The sequence below is a fragment of the Mesoplodon bidens genome (genome assembly GCF_964165515.1).
Source record: "Mesoplodon bidens genome assembly, chromosome: 3".
Taxonomy (NCBI): domain Eukaryota; kingdom Metazoa; phylum Chordata; class Mammalia; order Artiodactyla; family Ziphiidae; genus Mesoplodon; species Mesoplodon bidens.
In genome coordinates this window covers 86,686,242-86,701,691 of record NC_138178.1, presented here as the reverse complement: position 1 = coordinate 86,701,691, position 15,450 = coordinate 86,686,242, and the positions used below count along the sequence as shown (strand labels likewise).

At 39.0% G+C, this 15,450-nt stretch overlaps 1 protein-coding gene across 4 annotated transcripts in view; it reads left to right on the top strand.

Moving 5' to 3' along the window:
- Positions 1–196: 196 nt before the first annotated feature.
- Positions 197–15,450, top strand: part of GALK2 (galactokinase 2) — a 136,362-nt gene continuing 121,108 nt past the window's right edge. For 2 of the 4 annotated variants that reach the window (XM_081229393.1, XM_081229391.1), the window contains exon 1: positions 10,883–11,044. In XM_081229393.1, the coding sequence (XP_081085519.1) occupies positions 10,920–11,044 (125 nt within the window). In that variant the 5' untranslated portion in view covers positions 10,883–10,919. Of the gene's footprint in view, positions 393–513; positions 639–10,882; positions 11,045–15,450 lie in introns of those variants that run through there. The other 2 variants (XM_081229392.1, XM_081229394.1) reach the window with 2 other exon arrangements.

The window sequence follows — 15,450 nt, the reverse complement described above, 5'->3', positions numbered from 1 at the left end:
CCGCGGCTCAGAGGCGTTACTCCCAGCTTCTCCTCGCCTTCCCGTCGGTCTTAGAGGAGCTGAATGTTTCCTCCCGGAACAAATAAGCTCGGTTTCCAGAGGATTCGCTCCGACGCCAAAAGCGATTGCACCGTCCCCTCTTCCTGTGAGACGGTTGGTGCCTTAGCAACTAAACCTAGCAACTAGGGAATCCTCGAGTGTTGCGGATCTCGGCTGAGGGGCCTTGGAAACCTTGCGCTCACAACTAGCAGTTTCCAGCCTCCTGGGCAAGGGAACAGTATCCTCCCTTGCCTGGGATTCTGGAACCATTTCATTCTGGTGAAAGTAAGAGGCAGCTTGGGACCAGCAGCCTTTCGCGGAGAAAAGTCTGACATGCCCATCCTATGTGACAGGTAGTTATTTTTGCCATGATTATCGATGTGCATTTAGCCCACACATTTTGGTGGGTGGTCATGTGATGTTTGGAAACCTTTCAGCAGCACGATTTACACGTAATGTTTGTTATATTTGTAGTCGGCAGAACGACTCTGTGGATATCCCAAATTAGTAAAGTATCAATCAATGGAGGCATCTGAAGTCTTATTCAGTTGTTCAACGAATTATAAACTAACCTTTACTGCCTGTGGGACCGAATTAAGGTAACAGCTAACGACTGTTTTTATAAAAAATGCATTATTGTTGCACAACATCATTAGTAGACTTCGAAATAAAAAATGAAATTGAAATGAAGGGGGAAAAACTGCTTTTCAAACAGCATTTTCCATATAAACTTCCAGTTTTGTCCACTTGAATTCACAAATTTTATATAGCTATAGCACAGATATAATTTCGGATTCTTTCTGCACCTAGTTATGTAACAGCATAGGACAATGTATGCAATATATTGTTGACAATGATTATTTTAATGGCGGCATAATAAGCCCTTGGTTGAATGTACCAATGCACCGTAATATACTTAAGCATGCTATTATTGTTACACATTTTGAATATTGCAACAGTACCACCATTTAAAACAATTCTGGAGCGAGTATCATTGTCACTTTATTGTTTCTTAGGAAAAAGTCCAGGAAGAGGAATTGCAGACTGGATTTTTTTTTTTTTTTCCATTTTGGCACTTAACGCAGTAACTGCTTTTTTTTGTTTGCTTGTTCCTGCGGCATGTGGAATCTTAGTTCCCCGACCAGGGATCAACCCATGCTCCCTGAATTGGGAGCGCCAGAGAAGTCCCTGGATTTTTTTGTAATCATTTGTTTTTGTCTTTGTGTTTTTTTAAATAATTTAAAAATTTTTAATTGGAGTATAGTTGATTTACAATGTTATGTTTCAGGTGTACAGGAAAGTGAATCAGTTATACATATATCCACTCTTTTTTTTTTAGATTCTTTTCCCATGTAGGCCATTACAGAGTATTGAGTAGAGTTCCCTGTGCTATACAACAGGTTATTATTAGTTACCTATTTTATATATAGTAGTGTGTATCCATCAGTCCCAATCTCCCAATTTATCTCTCCCCCTTATCCCCCGGTAACCATAAGTTTGTTTTCTACATCCATGACTCTACTTCTGTTTTGTAAATAAGTTCATTTGTACTGTTTTTTTTAGATTCCACATATAAGCGATATCATATGATATTTGTCTTTCTGTGTCTGCTTTCTTCACTCAGTATGACAGTCTCTAGGTCCATCCATGTTGCTGCAAATGGCATTATTTTGTTCTTTTTTTATGGCTGGGTGATATTCCATTGTAATATGTACCACATCTTCTTTATCCATTCCTCTGTTGATGAACATTTAGGTTGCTTTAGTATATGTGCTGCTGAACTGGGCACCCTTTTGCCCGTGTTTTAATTGGTTGTCTTACTACCATTGAGTTGTAAGTGTTCTTTATACTTTTTGTTGTATTTAAGTAACATTTGCCATACCCAAGGGCACTAAGATTTTTCTCTTTTGTTTTCTTCTAGAAGTTTTACGTAGTTTTAATTCTTACATTCAGATCTATGATATAATTCAAGTTTAATTTTTGTATATACTGTGAGGTAAATGTAGAGGTTCATATTTTTCTGCATATGGATAACAAATTGTTCCAGCATTATTTGTCAAAAAAAAAAGATCCTTTCTCTATTGAATAGTCTTGGCAGTTTTGTGAAAGATAATAGACCATTTAATTCCCAACAGAATTTGACCCTTTAAAAGTATATTTTTGATAATTTTATGTTATCCTGTATTATGATTATTTTGTATTTATTCTTTATTAAGCTGAAAGCTCCTTGAGGACACAATTATTTTACTTACCTCTGAAAGGCAGCATGCTCAGTGAAAGCATGATATATTTAAGCATGATCTAGCATTCATGACTCCCCAGTGCTGGATTGAGACATATGGTTACCCCAAACAAGCTCATGATTTGGCAGCTTTCAGAAAAATTACCTTAAAACATTAAAAAAAATTTTTTTTACTACATTTACTTAGGCTGAACATCGTATGTTAGAAGGGCAGAAAAGGAGGACTCCTTTTGTGTTAGTCAAGATCTGGACAGGAAACTCATAGCATACTGGAGTTGGGGTGGGGACGTTAACTGAAAAGAGTTTCTGAAGGAACTACTTACAGAGATGGGGTAGGGTTGAGGGAACCCACAAGGATGGTGAAACACACAGGGACTAGCAACAGGCTGGAAATCCCATTTCTTGAAGGCTTGAAGGGGCAAAGGGAAGAAATGGTTTTACCAGAGCCCAGCAAGAGTGGGAGCCCTAGAGGATGCACCCTCCAACAGCAGCTGTGGTTATAGGGAAACATAGCTACTGTCACAACTATGGCAAAGTTGTGGTAGGGTGTGTGAACTCGTGTGTGTGTGGGGAGTGATAAATATCTCAGCTTCTCTGTTTTACCATCCTCTAATATCCTACCAGTGACCAACCCCAACCGGAAGCCAGAGGGTAAAGGAGCCCAGGTACAGTCCTTAGACATCAGCTTCCGGGAGGGTAGAGAAGGGTGAAAAATGGATCTAGAAGTCAAATGGGGGTACTTCTCTGGTGGTCCAGTGGCTAAGACTCCATGCTCCCAGTGCAGGGGACCCAGGCTGGATCCCTGGTCAGGGAACTAGCTCTCACATGCTGCAACCAAGAGTTCACATGCCGCAACTAAAGATCTTGCATGCCGCAACTAAGACCCGGCACAGCCAAATAAATAAATAAATATTTTAAAAAAAGTAAAATGAGGAGTAAACAGTACAACATTGTGTCATGCAATCAGCTGTAGCATAAATTACATACTTCACTCAGGGAAGGAATTTTCTCTCCTTCAAAGGCAAATTGCTGACTATCTGCTGTTGTTGGAGCATATCCCTTGATTTTACCAACCAACCTAAATGGCTTATCAAAATGTTATTTCCACCTACATTTAATACCCACTCTTTCCTGAGAGGAGCTCTGATAAATACAGTTTGCATGATCTCATTACATATCCACCTTATAGATTGATGCCCTTGCCTTGTTAGTTGTCCTTTTAATCTGCTTCACTCTCTTCAGATTAAATAAAATGATATATGTAACTACATGGTGTTTACAGTACATGTACTGTACAGTACAAGTACTCAGTACATGTACCATTTTTAACTAAATCAACTACTCATAGTATTCCTTCAGAATGCTCTACACTACAATTACATCTTTTATCTCTAAAATTGCGTAGTGGGAATTACAGCAATTAAAGGATAAAGCAAGTAAAGGATAAGTAGGCAGGCTAGGAGTTTCCATTTTTCACATTGACTTGGGCCTTGGAAAAATGTCTCTTGTAAAATGCACGTACACAATTTTAGCAATGTTATTTGCCATTTTTGTAACTCTAATGCCTATTCATTTTTATTCCCACTCAAAATGGTGACCATACCTCCCTAGTTTTGTGAAATGAACACTTTTTTTGGGGGGGAGCTGCACCATATGAGGGATCTTACTTCCCCGACCAGGGTTGGAACCTGTACCCTCTGCAGTGGAAGCATGGAGTGTTTTTTTTAAAAAAAATAATTAATTAATTAATTTTTGTCTGCGTTGGGTTTTCGTTGCTGCACATGGCTTTCTATAGTTGTGGCGAGTCGGGGCTACCCTACGTTGTGGTGTGCGGACTTCCCATTGTGGTGGCTTCTCTTGTTGCGAAGCACGGGCTCTAGGCGCTCAGGCTTCAGTAGTTGTGGCATGCGGGCTCAGTAGTTGTGGCTCGCGGCTCTAGAGCACAGGCTCAGTAGTTGTGGCATGCCAGCTTAGTTGCTCTGCGGCATGTGGGATCTTCCTGGACCAGGGCTCGAACCCATGTCCCCTGCGTTGGCAGGCGGATCCTTTTTTGTTTTTTAACATCTTTATTGGAGTATAATTGCTTTATAATGGTGTGTTAGTTTCTGCTTTATAACAAAGTGAATCAGCTATACATATACATATATCCCCCTATCTCCTCCCTCTTGTGTCTCCCTCCCACCCTCCCTATCCCACCCCTCTAGGTGGTCACAAAGCACGAAGCTGATCTCCCTGTGCTATGCGGCAGGTGGATCCTTAACCACTGCGCCACCAGGGAAGTCCAGGAAGCGAGGAATCTTAACCACTGAACCACCAGGGAAGTCCCTGAGCGCCCTTTTCAGCAAGACGTGTGGTGCGGAGGCAAAGTAGGGAGCTGACACAGTTATACTGTAATTCCAAATTGTTTTTGTTTCTTTTCTTTACTGAAATCAGTAAGTTCTTTCAGTATGTTTTGCATTAATCCTCCTGTGATTCCCCTGTGAGCTAAAGCAACACAGTCTTCAGTTGACAATTGACATAAGTCATCTACGTGCTTAGATGTTATAGGTTGTTTTGACTATCTCAGATTCCAGAGATTGCCTGTTTATCGTTTTTGACTTCTTTTAAACCAGAGCTTTCCCCTATTTCCTTCAGCTTTTTCCTACTTCTCAGAATCTGTACCTATCTTTTCTCTACCCCAATCTTTCATCCCTACTCTCAATCCTACCCTCAACTAGAGACTTAGTTTGAGACCTCAGTGTTCTGGATTCCGATGAGTTATTAATACTATTACTGCTGCATTATGGCTTAGATTTAGTTTTATGGATTTATCAGAGAATCAAAATTAAAAAAAAAAGCTGTTTCTCATTATAATGCAACATGCTTGGGACTTCCCTGGCGGTCCAGTGGTTAAGACTCTGAGCTTTCACTGCAGTGGGTACAGGTTCGATCCCTGGTTGGGGAACTAAGATCCCACATACCACATGGCATGGCCAAAAAATTAAAAAAAGTAAAAAAAAAAAAAAAAGCAACAGGCTTAGATGTTATAAGTTGTTTTGACTAGCTCAGTTTTTTCCTAGAAAAATAAATCCTTGAATTATGCCAGTCACCTGAGATCCCTTCCAAACCTATTCTTAAAAAATAAACAAATCACTTAAGGTAATAATCATAACTTATTGAGTTGGGCAACACTGAATGGTTATGACAAGATAAGATGTAGAAAATATTGTCAAGTTTGAACAGCCTTGGTACTATATTTAGTTTCTGGGTCAAGACAGTGAAAAGCGAAAACAACATATAGTTTTTCTTGACCACACTCTGTGTTTTTGTTTGTTTTTTAGTTCCCCAACCAGGGATTGAAAGTGGACCATGGCAGTGAAAGCACCAGGTCCTAACCACTGGACCACCAGGAAATCCCCATACATACAGTTTTAAATTGGGGCAATTTATCTGCAATTTGGCCCATCTAATATATACTTTAAGCTTGAAATGCAAACTTCTAATTTCAAAATCAAGTTAATCTAAATTTTTGCTCATCAGATTTCATTTTCTTGTTGGAATGTGTATTATATGCAGAGTTTGTATCAATTTTTATAGTAAGTTCTTTTATTAAATTTTGATTTGTCATAATAACAGGACCTTTTTGTTTATGTTTATTGTTGTATCCTGAGTGCCTGGAATAGTGCTTAGAACATAGTAGCACCTGATAAACATTTGTTAAGTGAATGAATGCTGATAGAACAATGGATGAAACATGGAATGTAAAGTCTAATGGTGGAGACATAATAGATACAAACATGAATAAATAATTAATGTAATGTCAGATCACCATAACGACAACAAACCAGATTTAGGGAATAGAGAATGACTGGAGGGAAGGTTGGGATGGTTTTTAAAATCTTCATAACAGCTCCATGAAGTAGGTATTTTATCTCCCCTTTATGGAGGAAAAATTTCAGACCTGCCCAGGGTCACAAAGTTAGTAAGTGGTTGAACCATTTTAATCCAAGTTCATTAATGTATTCCTTCATTAAACATTCCTTGAGTGCCTGTTAGACACTGAACCAGAGTCTATAAAACCAGAATAAAACAGTTCCTGCTTTCAAGGATCTTATGGTCTAGATCTTTGCTGTCTAATACAGCATCCACTTCTTTCTAGTTGGAATTGAGATGTGCTGTAAGTGTAAAATATACACTGTATTTCAGAGAATTCCTATGAAAAGGTAAAATATCAATAACTTTTTATATTGATTATATTTTGAAATAATATTTGGACATATTGGGTAGAATATATTATTAAAATTCATTTAGCTTTACTCTTTTTAAAATGGCTATAGAAATTTAAAATTACATATTTGTATTGTAGATTCTGATTGAGTTGGCCTGGGCCCCAGATTCTGCATTTCTAATAAGTTCCAGGTGATGCTGATGCTGAGGATCACACTTTGAGTAGCAAGGCTCTTGACCAGATAGATAAGGAAACACACAAGTAATAACTGTCCTGGTATGATAATTGCTATGACTGGGCAATAAAGGCGCCTAGAGGCATTGTTGTTTTTCACTCTGCAACGCATCCTATATTCTGTTAAACCATTTTTGCACACTTTCTGTTCCTTTTATATTGCTTTATAAAAGATCAGCATGCTATATTTAACTACATAAATATACATTTCTCTGAATCATGAATGTATCTTTTGCCTTTATTTAAAAGATTATATGCTAGAGAGATGTATCTATTGTATATACAGGTGAATAAGGAACATACGGCATATTATAAATAAGACATTAAATAATTATATTATTTACCATAATGAGAAAATACCCAAAATAGGTTACTGAAGTAGATTCTCCCAATTGTGAACAATATTTTTTGATTATATATAAATCAAGATAGAAAGTATTTTCCAGAAGTTGTACAGACTAAACACAGAAATAACATTTTTTTCAGATAAATGATCTGTGATCTTAGAGACTTAGTTTTTTTAAAAAAATAAATTTATTTATTTTATTTTATTATTTATTTTTGGCCACATTGGGTCTTCATTGCTGCGTGTGGGCTTTCTCTAGTTGCAGGAAGCAGGGGCTACTCTTCATTGAGGTGCGCAGGCTTCTCATCGTGGAGGCTTCTCTTGTTGCGGAGCACGGGCTCTAGGCACACAGGCTTCAGTAGTTGTGGTACACAGGCTCAGTAGTTGTGGCTCAAGGGCTCTAGAGTGCAAGCTCAGTAGTTGTGGCGCACGGGCTTAGTTGCTCCGTGGCATGTGGGATCTTCCTGGACCAGGGCTCGAACCCGTGTCCCCTGCATTGGCAGGCAGGTTATTAACCACTGCGCCACCAGGGAAGCCCGAGACTGTTTTGAAGGTAGAGGAAGGGACAGGGAATAGGAAAAAATTCCTGGAGGAAGTGATTTTTAAGCTGAGACATAAACATATGTAGGAGTTAGCTAGGTCTGTGGACCTCTAACACTCACACTTTTACTTTTTTTTTTTAGGCCGCGTCTTGCGGCATGTGGGATCTTAGTTCCCCAACCAGGGATCAGGGATTGAAACCGAGCCCCCTGCCTTGGGAGCATGGAGTCTTAACCACTGACTGCCAGGGAAGTCTCCTACTTTTACTTTGGATCAAGTTTTTGTTTTGTTTCATTTTGGTGTTTGTTTTATTTTGTTTGCTACAATATTTTATCTGAACAGAAACTAATGTCAGTTGAGGAGAAACAATATCAAGTTTGTTAATTAGGTTTCTGTTTAAGAATCTATCAGCCAAATAAATAAATAAATATTAAAAAAGGGAATCCATCATGAAATACTATGTTAGTTTATAATTTAGACTCTAAACCTTATTGTAAGTGTGTCCATATGCAGAAAATAAAGAACTGAGAGGTTCAAGATTTGTGAAAATAAAAATTTTGTAAAATTTAGACATTAAACATTTTCACTATCAGATATATCTAATAAGAACCAAAGTAGTATTTTAAAATTGGCAAAAGAACAATACTTTTTCACTTCATAAGGTTGTTGGGAAGATTTAAAGAGGTAATAATATATGTCAAGTGCTTACTTACATATAAGGAAGCCTGGCATAAGGAAGATAGTATAAGAAGGTAATGTTAATTTTAGCTTTTGGTTTCTATTTTGGGTTCTCTAGCAGTTTGAGAATAGGTTATTTTAAGAGCAGCGTTTTATTAAAATTACAATGTACACATTTTAATTTGTGGACAAAAATTACTAATTGTTTCAATAATTTTTTTTAAGCATACTTCACTGGGGTCTCATCAGAGGTCACACATTCAGAGTAGGCTGGGCTAGGAGTCTAGGACCTGGGTTTTGATTCCAGCCCTTACTCTTTCACTTTGAGTCCATCATTTCAAAAAAGGGAGTTTTGGGCTTCCCTGGTGGTGCAGTGGTTGAGAGTCCACCTGCCGATGCAGGGGACGCGGGTTCGTGCCCCGGTCCGGGAGGATCCCACATGCCGCGGAGCAGCTGGGCCCGTGAGCCATGGCCGCTGAGCCTGCGCGTCCGGAGCCTGTGCTCCGCAATGGGAGAGGCCACAACAGTGAGAGGCCCGCGTTTCACAAAAAAAAGAAAAAGGGAGTTTTACTAGTTGCTCTATAAGGTGCTTTCTAGTCTGTATCAGTTTTGCTGAGACTGCAATAGAAATGGATACAAGATCCAAATTAATGATTTGCTATCAGGTTTCATTTAGCAAAGTTAATATTAGGCCATCAAATACACATTTAATAGAAAATATTCTTTTATGAACCAGAGTGTTCATAGTCACTGTTTTCTTTCTTTCTTTTTAAATTAATTAATTAGTTTGTTAATTAATTAATTAATTTTCACTGTGCTGCACAGCTTGCAGGATCTTAGTTCCCCAACCAGGGATTGAACCCCAAACCTAGGCCCCCGGCAGTGAAAGCGCCGGAAAGGAATTCCCTGGCGGTCCCGTGGTTAGGACTCGGTGCTTTCACTGATGGGCCTGGGTTCAATTCCTGGTCAGGGAAGTAAGATCCTGCAAGCCTCGGGAACAAGCAAACCGTGTGAAATGAGCTTGTTTGGGATGATTTAAAAAAAGAACAAAACAGCACTTCCAGAGCTTCAAAATTTAATTATTTTTCAATGACCATAAAAGGTATGTTAGAAATATATCTGAATAAAAAATGATCTTTCCTTTTCCATATTTACTGATGTTCCTAAAAGTTTTACATATTTTCTCACTTAAGTTCTCTCCACATTCAAACCTATTTACAGAAGTGACAATGATGTCTCCTCTTACTCAAGAGTAAACCACAATAAGCATCCTACTGGGATTTATTGGGGTTCAAAAAGAGGAGATACAATCGCTTCATTTGAAAGTGATAAGGAGGGACTGAAATAATAGTGAGAAAGTAGCCCTGAGACCAGAGTAACGTTGCTTCCATGTTGTTTCATTTACAGTGATAACTCAGGGATGTGCCAAGGGGCTGCAACCCTTTTAGCTTACCTTTGCTACTGTCAGTTCACACTTTAGCCATCATTTCCCCTTTCCCCTTCCCCAGCATACACATATAGAAGTTCTGCAGTGGCAACTTGTTGAATGTCTCTGGGGTATGCCTGTACCCTTAGTGTTTTGGGCATGTTGGCCTAAATTTCCTCAACTAGGAAACCTTGGGATAGGTGTATTGGTAGCTGGCTTCACTTGGGTTTAGTCTCAGCATTCTGAGGTACAAAGTACACTAGAGAGTTAATAGACCTGAAATTTAATTCAAGTTTTGCTACCAATTAACAGTGTGACCTTAGGCGAGTCATTTTACCTTCCAGTCATTCATTCAGCTCATCTTACCTATTGATTAAAAACCAGTGTGCCAAGTACTGTTCTAGGTGCTGGGGGTACACAGTTCCTACTCTCAAATTGCTTACCTTCTAGTGGTAGTGATGGTGGAAGTGGTGAGACAGACAATAAATACATAAAATAAATATGCAGAACTTGTGAGAACAATGAAGGAAAGACAACAGTAATATGGTAGAGTGATGAGGTGGGTGGAGGTGGTGTGCTTCTTGAGATAGGGTATCTGGGATTTCTCTAGGCAGCTGAAAAATCAAGGTGTTGAACTGGATGCTAAGAGTATCTTGCAGTTTGATAGACATGCATTTTCTTCTTTTCACTATTACGTATGTTCTAGGAAGGCCCACCAATTCCTCTATTATGGAAATAAATGCAAATATGTTTAAATCAAGCGCCGCATCAATTTTATATTGCCTGATTTTTGAAATAATCCATTTAAGAAGCAATAACTAAATATTTTACTGTGATTGGGGGGAGTTGCTGCTGGTCATTAAAGAAAAAAAAAAGACCCCTAACTTAATTTTAAAAAAAAAGAAAGAAAAAAAGGCAAACTGAGGTGCCAGGTTGTAATTCTGTGCTCAGACGTGCCCAGAGCCCAGGGCGCAGAAAGAAAACCTCGGCTTTGCTCGGATCAGGGGCTCCTGCGCGCCCCGGGTCCCCGGGGGCTCAGAGCAGCACGGTGGCAGTACCTGACAGAGGCTGGGAAGGCTCCGAGCCTCAGAGCCCAGGGAGGAGGAGCCACGGGCGGGGCCGACTGGAAGCAGCCACCTCAGCGAAGAGGCAGGATTTCCGCGGAGTAAGTGCCGGCGTCGCCTGGAAGAAAGGGCTCCTGCTTCAGATGTCTCGTGATTACCTCGGAAGCCTTGCTTCGCGGGTTGAAACTGCAGAGATAAAGAAAGATGAGCGAACTATGGCTACGGAGGGCCCTGCCGTGCGTCGAGTCCAGGTGGCAGAACATCCCAGGTGGGGGAGAGGAGATGCCGCGCTTTGGGATCCCTTGGGTTGGATAGATGTAGATGGTGTCAGGCCTTTTGGCCCTTCACTGAGGCGCAGCTTTTTGCCCCCGGGAGCAGAAAGAATCTTTGGGATATTATAAGGCCACTTGGCTGGACTTGCAAGAAGACCGCGCCGCAAGCACTGTTCAACCTTGTGTGTCTTGCTTCATCCATGCAGATCCTTCTTTTACCTTTTTCTTGCAGAAGGGTGGGACACTCTGCTGGGCTTTAGCAGCAAAACCCAAATTAACTTTGAATCTCTTCTTTGTTTTGCCTGCTAGCCGATAGTGCTTTTTAAAGTCCCCTTTCTAAAATATTCATTGAAAACAATCAAATACACCAAAACAAAAACAAACAAAAAACGACCCCCCCAAACAAAAAACCCCTTTGGTCTCTGCATCCTTTTAAACAAATCATGTAATCTATGCCTTGTCACGTAGGGAATTAATCTGCTGCCAGTAGCTAGCTACGGAATAACTAACAGCTTAAGTGATAGCAAGTGGAGGATATTTTCATTTGAGGGCATCTTGCAAATACTTCGTGGAAGTACTTCTTTCTGACATAGGACAGAAATCTCATAGAATGAAGCCTCCACCTGCTGTGTATTAGCCCTATAGCTTTTCTAAGGTTGGCTTTGCTCCCCCTTTGCTGTTTCTAAGTTTTTTTCCCTGTTAACTTTTTTCTCTAAAATTGTCCTAAAGTTCTTCCTACTTCCTGGTGTATGACTGTCACATGACAGTCGACAATATTACAGCTTACTGAAACTTGCGAATGCTTTTTCACCCTTGAGCCAGCAAACAGTGGGTCTTTAGTTACCAGAAAGAAATGTAATTTTTTATTATGGAGACCAACACGGCCTTAGACTACTCATGAATGTCATATATTCTTCTGTTTCCATTTTATGTCATTTTAGTCTTAATGCTCAATATTTCTGTAGTTACCCTGTGAGAAGGGGGATTATGGCAACATATACTAAAAGTGAAGAATTGTTTACTTAATTTCCTTAAAGTTGTTTCTTACCTTTACAATATTTATTCCTGCAACAGATATTTATTGTTAATGTTTAGTGTTCTGTGCTAGCTACAGAAGAGCTCATATAATAGTCAGGTAAGTGTGCACTTTGCCATTTCCTTTTTTTTTTTTCACTTAATACGGTTATTAACTTCAAGCAATGTTTCAGCCACTTATTCATTTTATCAGGGGTGAGTTCAGTTAAATCTAGATAGTATATCTATAAACCCACCTTACTTGTCAGATGCTGCAATATGCTGAAAGGGGAAAAAAATGCATGAGGGCCCCAAGATCAGACTGTCTTTTTTGGAACTCCAGCTCTTTCTGCAGGATGCTGTCGACTGAAAAAAATACACAACGTGAGAGTTATTAAGTTTTATTTGGGGGACTTCCCTGGTGGCTCAGTGGTTAAGAATCTGCCTGCCAATTCAGGGGACACAGGTTCAATCCCTGGTCCAGGAAGATCCCACATGCTGCAGAGCAACTAAGCCCGTGTGCCATGACTATGGAGCCTGAGCTCTAGAGTCTGCGAACCACAACTACTGAGCCGATGCGCTGCAACTACTGAAGCCCATGTGCTCTAGGGCCCACGTGCTGCAACTACTGAGCCCACATGCTGCAACTACTGAAGCCTGCACACCTAGAGCTTGTGCTGCACAACGAGAAGCCACTGCAATGAGAAGCCCGTGCACCACAACAAAGAGTAACCCCCACTCGCCGCAACTAGAGAAAGCCCACGTGCAGCAACGAAGACCCAATGCAGCCAAACAAACAAATAATAACTAAATAAATAATTTAAAAAAACATAATATTAAAAAAAAGTTTTATTTGGGGCAAAATGAGGACTATAGCCTGGGAAGCAGCATTTCAGATAGCTCTGAGAAACTGCTCTGAAGAGGTAGGGGGGAATATCTGTATATATGTGATTTTGGTGAAGGGGGACATATGCAGTCAAGCACACATTTTTGCAGAAGGTTGCTGATAGTCACAAGGAGCAGATGTCACCATGAAGGATTTTAGTGCTTTTCTAGATATGAGGAGATGCAAGAATTGGGCTCTTAAAATCTTCTCCTGATGATATCTAACTATCTGAAGGCCTGTTCTGCTGGTTTTTACCAGAGCACAGAGTGCCTCATTCCTGATTTCCACCCTGAACTCCTTTCAGGATGTGTTGAAGTTCAGCAGTCACAGTAGCTTGTGATTTAATCCTTGTAGAGGTAGATGGCAAGTGCCAATTTTTAGTTGGCAATGCCTCTTCAGCTTCACAGAACACATGACCCTCTGAGTAAAGGGACTAGTCAACCACGTTATATATTTTATTTAGTAAACTTAATTTCTTTTTCATTCATTTTAAAAAATCAAATAGAAATAGAAACTCTAATTTTTTTTTGCATCCCAGTCTTGCACCCTGTACTGTAAGACTACTTCAGATTCCACTGTTCTTTCTTTGCATTCTTAGCATTCTTAGCATTTCTTTGCATTTAGAACCACTGTTCTAAATTTCTTTGCATTCTGTTCCTTCTCTTTGGGATTAAGTTTTAAACTGTTGGATTATTATTATTTTTTTGGTAACAGCTTTATTAATATGTAATTCACATACCATACAGTTTACTTGTTTAGATTTTACAATTAAATGTTTTTTGGTGTATTCACAGGATTGTGCAACCATCACCATAATCAAAGTTAGAACATTTTCATCACCACCCCTCCCCCCCCCCGCATCAAAGAACCCAGCATCCCTTAAACTATCACCTCCCCAATCCCCCGAAAGCCCTAAACAACTGCTAATGTACTTTTGGTCTCTGTAGATTTGCTTATTCTGGACATTTCAAATAAACGGAATCATATAATGTATTTTTTTTGTGACTGTCTTCTTTCACTTAATATAATGTTTTCAAGGTTCATCCATGTTGTAACATGTTATCAGTATTCATTCCTTTTTATGGTTGAATAATATTCCACTGTATTGATATACTACATTTTGTTTATCCATTCATCAGTTGATGGGCATTTGGGTCATTTCCACCTTTTGGCTCTATGACTAATGGTGTTGTATAAACACATTCTTACTATGAAAGATTTGGATTATTTAAAAGTGTATTCAGTAAAGCCTGAGAATTCCACAGTTCTTTTTCTCATAATCTGATTCTTATCCTGTGCTGCCAGTTCTCACTTCCCTTCTTAGAAGTTTGTTTTGTTTTGTATCCTTGTAATATCATTGTATTCTTTCTTTTTATTTTTTTCTTTTGCGGTACGTGGTCCTCTTGCTGTTGTGGCCTCTCCCATTGCGGAGCACAGGCTCCGAACGCACAGGCTCAGCGGCCATGGTTCATGGGCCCAGCCGCTCCATGGCATGTGGGATCTTCCTGGACCGGGGCACGAACCCATGTCCCTTGCATCGGCAGGCGGACTCTCAACCACTGCGCCACGAGGGAAGCCCAATATCATTGTATTCTTTTGGTGTCATTGTATCTTTATAATATCATTGTTAACATTTTTTTGTGTGTGGGTTCTTAGTTCCCCGATCAGGGATGGAACCTGTGCCGCCTGCATTGGGAGTGCAGAGTCTTAATCACTGAGCCACTAGGGAAGTCCCATTGTTAACATTTTTTTATAAAAGTTGTATTATATTCATATAAGTGGAATCATATTTGGTTTTCTGTAATTTACTTTTTTTCACTTAATAATATTTCTTAGAGATTCTGGTATATCACTCCATACAGATATATTTCACTTTTTAAGGTCTGAGAGTATTTAATAGTATGAATATCATTATTTAACCACTCAGTTATTAGAGTGTACGTTTAAGTTGCCAATTTTTCACTCACAAACAATACTGCAGTAAAAATCTTTATACATTTATCCTTGAACATTTTTTATGTTTCTTTAAGCTTGTTCATGAAAATGGAATCTATGTCAAGGATAATGCACATTTAAAATTTTGATAGTTTTAAAAAATAAAAATAAAATTTTAATAGTTGCTGCCAAATGGCCCTGAAAAAAAAATATTATTAGATTGTTTATTTCTTGTTAGTTTTTAGGAACTCTTTATGTATGTATTTTTTGTATGAGTGTATATATTTTTGGATAAACTCATTTGTTGTTTTATGTATATTATATATATTATTCCCAGTTTAGCAATTTTCCTTTGACTTTATGATGTTTTTTGTTGTATAGACAGTTTATATTTTATGTAGTATGTTACAGTGTTGAATGATAGCACCCTTGTCTTGATTCTGATATTAATGGGAAAACTTCTAATATTTTTGTCATCAAATATGGCGTTTGTTATTTCTGGCAAGTATCCTTTATTAAATTAAGGACATTTTCTTGTAGCATGTTAAGAGCTTTTTTTTAAATTTA